Source organism: Pan troglodytes, chromosome 19, assembly GCF_028858775.2.
Source record: "Pan troglodytes isolate AG18354 chromosome 19, NHGRI_mPanTro3-v2.0_pri, whole genome shotgun sequence".
In the NCBI taxonomy this organism is placed as follows: Eukaryota; Metazoa; Chordata; class Mammalia; order Primates; family Hominidae; genus Pan; species Pan troglodytes.
This window is the reverse complement of record NC_072417.2, coordinates 72,395,707-72,404,036: the sequence shown is the minus strand read 5'-3', so window position 1 is coordinate 72,404,036 and position 8,330 is coordinate 72,395,707. Positions and strand designations below refer to the sequence as shown.

The following is an 8,330-nucleotide window of genomic DNA, read 5'->3' as shown; positions in this document are numbered from 1 at the left end:
GAGCCACCAAGCCCGGCCAGACATTTTGTTAAATAAACTTAAAAAAAAAAAAAAAAGGCAGGGCATGGTGGCGGGTGCCTGTAGTCCCAGCTACTCGGGAGGCTGAGGCAGAGCTTGCAGTGAGCCGAGATCCAGCCTGGGCAACAGAGCAAGACTCCTTCTCAAAAAAAAAAAAAAAAAAAAGTCTAATGTGAAAATGTACATGACCTAATTTTTACATCATAGTAAAACAGGCCCTATAGAGAGAGGGCATAGGTTTCTCTGCTGAGCAGCCATTATTTTTACTCATTCCAAGGCTTCTAACATGACGATACTATTTCCTCATATTACGTCCATTCCAATATTGTTCTGTTGCCTACTAGTCGCCATCTCCACACATTCATCTATCACAAGATTCATAAAGGGATCAAATCTTCACAATATGTCTGCCATCATTTAATTTCAACGATAATTTCTTGTTCATAAATTTTTTCAACTGGGGAGGATGAGCTTTGCTCATGGTGTCTGCTCTGTGGGCTCACAGATGCCTTGGAATGGAATGCACGGCCTCCCTCACTGTTTCGTTGCTGGTTTTTTTTTTTTTTTTGAGACAGAGCCTCGCTGTGTCGCCCAGGCTGGAGTGCAGTGGTGCAATCTCGGTTCACTGCAACTTCCACCTCCCAGGTTCAAGCGATTCTCCTGTCTCAGCCTCCCAAGTAGCTGGGACTACAGGAGCCTGCCACCACGCCCAGCTGATTTTTTTTTTTTTTTTTTTTTTTGTATTTTTAGTAGAGACGGGGTTTCACTATGTTGGCCAGGCTGGTCTTTAACTCCTGACCTCATGATCTGCCCACCTTGGCCTCCCAAAGTGCTGGGATTACAGGCATGAGCCACCACGCCCGGCCTCCCTCACTGTTTTTTGTTTTGTTTTGTTTGAGATGAAGTCTAATTCTGTCAGCCAGGCTGGAGTGCACTGGTGTGATCTTGGCTCACTGCAACCTCCGCCTCCCGGGAGGTTCAAGTGATTCTGGTGCCTCAGCCTCCCAAGGAGCTGCGACTACAGGCCCACACCACCACACCCATCTACTTTTTTTTGTATTTTTAGTAGAGATGGGGTTTTGCCATGTTAGCTGGTCTGGAACTCCTGGCCTCAAGTGATCCGCCCGCCTTGGCCTCCCCAAGTGCTGGGATTACAGGTGTGACCCACCATGCCTGGCCTAACCAGTCCTTTAATGTTGTATATTTAGGTTGTTTCCAATTTTTCACTCTGCATATGTATCTTTGGACACTCATCCTATTTTTTTCTTGGAATATTATTCCTAGCACTGGAATTTCTGATGAAAGGATGTATTTGAAGGTACTGTCAAATTTATCCTAGAAGTGTTCTGCCAAGGCCAAGTGTTGTAGCTCACACCTATATTCCCAACACTTTGTGAGGCTGAGGTGGGCAGATGGCTTGAGCCCAGGAGTTTAAGACCAGCCTGGGCAACATAGCAAAACCCTGTCTCTACAAAAAAATACAAAAATTAGCTGGCGTGGTGGTACATACCTGTAGTCCCAGCTACTCAGGGGTCTGCGGTGGAAGGATTGTTTGATTCCAGGAGGCACAGGTTGCAGTGAGCTGTGATCATGCCACTGCACTTCAGTCTGCAACAGAGCAAGACTTTGTCTTAAAAAAAAAAAGCCGGGGAGGAGGGGTGGGCTCTGTCAATTTATATTCCTACCAACAGTTTATGAGTGCTTGTTCTCCTATGCCTCTCACCAACACTTTCATTCTTGCTTACCTGAGAGTCGGGAATTAGTATCATATTCAATATCATTTCATTTTGTAAGTCTTTTATTATGAGGGAAGTTAAACATTTTTCATGTCTCTTGGCCATTTACACTTGTGAATTAGCTGTTCGTATCCTATGCCTGTCTCTCACCCCTCCTTCCCCACCTATTGGTTGTTCTTGAGAAGTTTCTGACCAGAAAAAATGATCATAAACCATTAAGGGAACTGACTGAATTTTTAAAAGGCTTTGAGTGAGTTATCAGGGAAGGAAGGGAGGGAAGAAGAAAGAGAGGAAGAGGAGGGGAGAGAGGGAGGTTCTATTAAAGTCCGGGGGGAAAAATCTTAGATCAAAGAATGCAAAAAAGGTTTTTGCAGACAATTCCTATTTCAAATCAATTTTATGTTGAACTCATATATGAAACAGAAAAAAGTGGAGCAGCTCTCATCAAAGTGGGAATGGGTAACCTGCTACACCTGCTCAGCCTCCTCTTGCCCAGGAGAGGCTGTCCAGGACCTGCCTTGTTATCTTAGGACTTTAAAAAACTAAATTTAAAAACTACTCAACAAACCAGAATAATGTATTCTTTTCATAAATAATGCGATGAGTTAAAATTATGCCTGTTTTGGCTGGGCGCGGTGATTCACGCCTGTAATCCCAGCACTTTGGGAGGTCAAGGTGGGTGCATCACTTGAGGTCAAGAGTTCAAGACCACCGTGGCCACATGGTGAAAGTGCATCTCCACTAAAAGTACAAAAATTAGCTGGGTGTGGTGGCATGTGCCTGTAGTCCCAGCTACTTGGGAGGCTGAAGCAAGAGAATCGCTTGAACCCGAGAGCAGAGGTTGCAGTGAGCCAAGATTGCACCATTGCACTCCAGCCTGGGAGACAGAGTAAGACTCCATCTCAAAAAAAAAAAAAAAAATTATGTCTGTTTTAATAGAGCTCTCTACTTTTGAAAGAAAAAGGCATAAATGAATGAGATCATTTGTTATGTTGTATGTTATTATTCAGTCTCACTAGGCATTCACGAACTAGGCATCTGGTGGCATGGTACTATTCAAATTGCAAGTAGTATACTGAGAAGCAACTAATATCACCTCTAAAGAGCTAACTTTGCAAATTCATACCTATGAAGTACAGGAAATGCCTAAATCTATTCCTCCAGATTTAGCCTTTCATCCAAGGGCGAATATATCTAAAGCATAGCCACTCAAACTTCTTTTTGCCCTTTCAAACTCAAGTGCGCCCACATTCATCATCTTTACCACCACATTGTTTCTCCTCTCCAGGTTCCCCATTTTTTTGCAGCTTTGTAACTTTCCCTTCTTCTTTTAAGCTTATCCAGTCGCCAGCTCTTATTATTTTTTCCCTTTTTTAACTTTCATTTATTGAGACAGAATTTCACTCTTGTTGCCCAGCTGGAGTGCAATGGCATGGTCTCAGCTCACTGCAACCTCCACTTCCCGGGTTCAAGTGATTGTCCTGCCTCAGCCTCCAGAGTAGCTGGGATTACAGACACCCACCACCACATCCTGATAATTTTTGTATTTTTAGTACAGACAGGGTTTCACCATGTTACTCAACCTGGTCTCAAACTCCTGACCTCAGGTGATTCACCCTCCTCGGCCTCCCAAAGTGCTGGGATTACAGGCGTGAGCCACAGCACCTGGCCTAATTTTTCCTTTACAGAGACACATAGATTCATTGTTTCCCTACTTATAGTACCATTACTTCCTTTTTTTTTTTTTTATTTGAGATGGAGTCTCGCTCTGTCGCCCAGGCTGCAGTACAGTGGCACAATCTTGGCTCACTGCAACCTCTGCCTCCCGGGTTCAAGTGATTCTCCTGCCTCAGCCTCCCAAGTAGCTGGGACTACAGGCACGTGTTACCACGCCCAGCTAATTTTTTGTATTTTTAGTAGAGAAGGGGTTTCACCTTGTTAGCCAGGATGGTCTTGAATCTTCTGACTTCGTGATCTGCCCGCCTCAGCCTCCCAAAGTGCTGGGATTACAGGCATGAGCCACTGCACCCGGCCTCTTTTTTCTTTTTTATTTTGAGATGGAGTCTCACTCTGTTGGCCAGGGTGGAGTGCAGCAGTGCCATCTCAGCTCACTGCAGCTTCCGCCTCCTGGATTCAGGCAATTCTTCTGCCTCAATTCTCATGTAATCCCGAGTAGTTGGGATTACAGGTGTGCACCACCACACCTGGCTAATTTTTTTTTTTTTTTTTTTTTTAGTAGAGATGGGGTTTTGCCATGTTGGCCAGGCTGGTCTCGAACTCCTGGCCTCAAGTGATCTCCCTGCCTCAGCCTCCCAAAGTGCTGGGATTACAGACGTGAGCCACTGTACCTGGCCACCAAATTTTTATGCCATCTAATGGCAATTTAGATTTGTATTAATCTGTTTAGACTTCTGACCTGGTTTCTGGACAGTTCTCTGCTCTAGGCTTGTATCTTTCTTTCAGATTATAGGATGATCAACTTTCCAAACATTAATTTTTCAACGCTACCTAAATGAGGCACAGAAAATGTCTTCGTATGCTCCGAGCATTTTGATTTCCTCTCTGACGCTTGCATCTGACTTCTTTAGTTCTGCTTTTGTTTTGAGGCCTGGTTGCAGACTGTTTTTCACATTTTGCTTTTGTGACTGAAATCATTATGTCATATTATTGCCTAGCAGTTTTGGTTCTTGTTTCCATTGTCTCAAGTTTAGCCATCTACTTGAGCTGTATGACTTTCAGTTTAGAACAAACTCTTCAGCCTGGCATTCATGGCCACCCTTAACTTGTCATTCTTATCTATTGCAGAATCTCTTTTGATTTTTTTTTTCCAATGGATTCTTTCTGGGGTCACCATGTTGCATAACTCTAGGCAAAATCATTCAGGCTGTGTTATATATTAATGGTTTCCCATACTGGAGCATACTATGATTTATTATTTATGTTCTGTTTTCTCAACCCATCACAGCCATCCTTTCTTCACAGTGCGGCTATGAGATGACTCCCTGTAGTCCCTCCCCACTCCTCAATTTCTAGAACTGAAATGAGAGCTTTAAGAAATTCTGAGGCCGGGCACAGTGGCTCGTGCCTGTAATCCTAGCACTTTGGGAGGCCAAGTCGGGCAGATTGCTTGAGCCATGGGCAACATGGAGCAACCCTGTCTCTACAAAAAAATACAAAAATTAGCAGGGTGTGGTGGTGTACTCCTGTAGTGGCAGCTACTCAGGAGGCTGAGGTAGGAGTATCACTGGAGCCAGGGAGGTTGGGGCTACAGTGAGTGGAGACTGAGCCACTGCACTCCAGCCTGGGTGGCAGAGCAAGACCCTGTCTCAAAAAACAAACAAACAAACAAAAAACTTGATGCCCCTATCAAAAAGCAGAATTCAGATGTTAACTGAATGATGACCAACTTCCTTGTTAGAAAATACTATGTTTTTATTAAGAAAATTAAAGTCACCTTGACTATAAAATCACCAAACTTTTGAAACATTATTTTCTAAACATCTTTACCTTGTTGGGTACTTTTTCTTCTACTGGTTTACATAAAATATAAGCTGGCCCTTTAATATGATCTGTTCTGAATCATAACAAAGCAAAATTTAGAAAGGAGAAATAACAAAAAGAATTCTATCAAAGATGATCAAAATGATCCCTAGCAACTATAACCATAAGTTACAATAAGTGAAATTGAAAATGACTGATTCAGTGGATTACCCGCCCAAGTTATTTGTTCAAATGCCAAGAAGTAACTTTCTTACCATAAAAGTGTTTCCATATTTTCTTTTCTTTACTAGAGAGAAATCTCAGGTGCATTTATTATTCATATGATTAAAGCATCACCTCATTAAATTCTGCAAAAAAATCTATAAATTATATTTGGAATTAAAACTGAAAAAAAATGAAGAATGCTTACTTTGTTCTTGGAAAACTTTATTTCAGTTTAAACAACAAAGCAAATGATATTTATGTCATCCAGGGACAGATGGGAGAGTACAGTCATTCTTCATAGCTGTTTCATTGCCAAACTCCAAATGAGAGATGTAATCTAGGTAAAAGACACTTATTATTCCAGATTACATTTACCTCACAATCTGAGATCATGAAAATTAGTCAAATATATTAGAAACAGATGTACACGAAGTCACCTCAGATAAACTGAGAAAGTGATGTCTAATGCTTTGGAAAATTCTGTTTCTACTTAATACTCAGATTAATGAGTTTTAAAGAACTCATTAATAAGTTTTAAATAACTCAGGAACATCTTTATGGGGGTTCATAAATGTTAGGAACAATGATATGCACTTTCATCAGTTTAATTATTAGGATTCAAGATGGTATTTAAAATCTAGATGTAGGCTCAGTTAGTCAATGCCAAAAATGGAAATCTTACATTTTTTTAGAGGAAACACAAAAATATGACTATTTGGATCTTGTCTTAATTTACAACTGATAAGTTCCTTTTTAATGCTTAAAAAAATGGACATGGTAGAATTGCTACACACCTGAAAAAGGTCTCAAATAGAATGTTCCATTAACAACAACTCAGAAATCTAATTCACTCTACAGATTTTATTTCTGATCAACTAATCAACTTTTATTTTCTTGAGCCTGGCTGCTGCTGATTATGTATAACTTGCCAAATAACTACACATCACTGATTTCCAAGCTTTTTTCCATTTTATTTTTCCCCTTTAACTAAGGTGCACCTAGAAATAACAAGACACTACCAAATAGCTGCAATGGCCTTCAAAATTTCTTTTACTGGCCGGGTGCAGTGGTTCAAACCTGTAATCCCAGCACTTTGAGAGGCCGAGGTGGGTGGATCACCTGAGGTCAGGAGTTCGAGACCAGTCTGGCCAACGTGGCAAAACCCTGTCTCTACTAAAAATACAAAAATTAGCTGGGCATGGTAGCAGGCACCTGTAATCCCAGGTACTCGGGAGGCAGAGGCAGAAGAATTGCTGGAACCTGGGAGGCAGAGGTTGCAGTGAGCCAAGATCGCACCACTGCACTCCGGCCTCGGCGACAGAGCAAGACTACATGTCAAAAAAAAAAAAAAAAAAAATCTTTTACTAATTGATTGTATTCCAGTGAAGACTAATGCCAATTTTTTTCTTTTTTTTCTTTTCTTTCTTTTTTTTTTTTTTGAGACGGAGTCTTGCTCTGTCGCCCAGGCTGGAGTGCAGTGGCGCGATCTCGGTTCACTGCAAGCTCCGCCTCCCGGGTTCACGCCATTCTCCTGACTCAGCCTCCCGAGTAGCTGGGACTAAGGTGCCCACCACCACGCCCAGCTAATTTTTTGTATTTTTAGTAGAGATGGGGTTTCACCATGTTAGCCAGGATGGTCTCGATCTCCTGACCTTGTGATCCGCCCGCCTCGGCCTCCCAATTTTTTTTTTTTTTTTTTTTTTGAGACAGAGTCTTACTCTGTCTCCCAGGCTGGAGTGCAGTGGTGCTATCTTGGCTCACTACAGCCTCTGCCTCCCGGGTTCAAGCAATTCTCGTGCCTCAGCCTTAAGAGCTGCTGGGATGACAGACGTGTACCACCACGCATGGTTAATTTTTGTATTTTTGGTAGAGATGGGGTTTTGCCATGTTGGCCAGGCTGGTCTTTAACTCCTGACTTCAGATGATCTGCCTGTCTCAGCCTCCCGAAGTGCTGGGATTACAGGCATGAGCCACCACACTCAGCCCATGCCAAATGTATCCAATAGTCTTTGATTCCAGAATTACTTATAATAGAACACTACATCATCTACAGAAATCTTGATCAATAACCTAGATAACCTAGTTTCTAGGTTATTGATCAAGATTTCTGTAGATGATGTAGTATGTACATATCTGTGTATGTTATTAATCAAGATTTCTGTATAAGATCTAGAAACAAAAATGCACGTTAAGAAATTAAAACTTACATCTCATAACCAATTATCTTTCTAAACAATTTACAAACATAAAATATACAATATTATTTAAAATAAATATACATACAATATATAGTTTCTACATTCTCATACAGGCTTAAAAATGAGGTAATAAAAACTGATTAAACCTTTTACCATTCTGGAAATGGCTTAGGGAAATGATCATGAAATATTTTTTTCTTAGGTCTTCATTTTTTCCTTCAATACTTCTAAGTACCTCCTTTTCTATGCTGAAAAGTTATGTAAAAAATCCCTAAGCTTTGTTGGATAGTCTGTCATCACCCCAGTTGCTCCCAAATCAAAAGCTCTTTTGTATTCTTGTTCTTCATTTAATACCCAAATATACACCTGAAAATTAGAAGTATGAGAAGTATGAGAAGAAATGTTAAAATAGAAAATTATTTTTATAACAGTATTTATCCACTACAGTCTTGGTACATTTAGAAATAACCTTTTAAAGCTATCATTTAAATAAATCATTAGATCCTTTTTTAAAATTCCACTTTGTTCCTTACAGGAATGAGGAGTGTTAAAAAAAAATTCATGGTGCTTGTTAAATATACAGTCTCCTGGCTGAGCGCGGTGGCTCACGCCTGTAATTCCAGCACTTTGGGAGGCCAAGGCAGGGGATACCTGAGGTCAGGAGTTCGAGATC

General features: G+C 41.1%; 1 protein-coding gene and 1 pseudogene across 2 annotated transcripts in view; both read right to left on the bottom strand.

Moving 5' to 3' along the window:
- Window positions 1-215: 215 nt before the first annotated feature.
- On the bottom strand, window positions 216-573 carry LOC134808978 (small nuclear ribonucleoprotein G-like; annotated as a pseudogene).
- A 5,091-nt stretch (window positions 574-5,664) lies between these two features.
- Window positions 5,665-8,330, bottom strand: part of GDPD1 (glycerophosphodiester phosphodiesterase domain containing 1) — a 55,754-nt gene continuing 53,088 nt past the window's right edge. The window contains exons 10-11 of one of the 2 annotated variants that reach the window (XR_001710598.3): window positions 7,811-8,023; window positions 5,665-5,796 (exon numbers count right to left, since the gene is read on the bottom strand). Coding sequence is in view for 1 of the 2 variants with exons in the window: in XM_511917.8 (XP_511917.5) it covers window positions 7,901-8,023 (123 nt within the window). In the remaining variant the exon portion in view is untranslated. Of the gene's footprint in view, window positions 8,024-8,330 lie in introns of both variants that reach the window. The other variant, XM_511917.8, reaches the window with a different exon arrangement.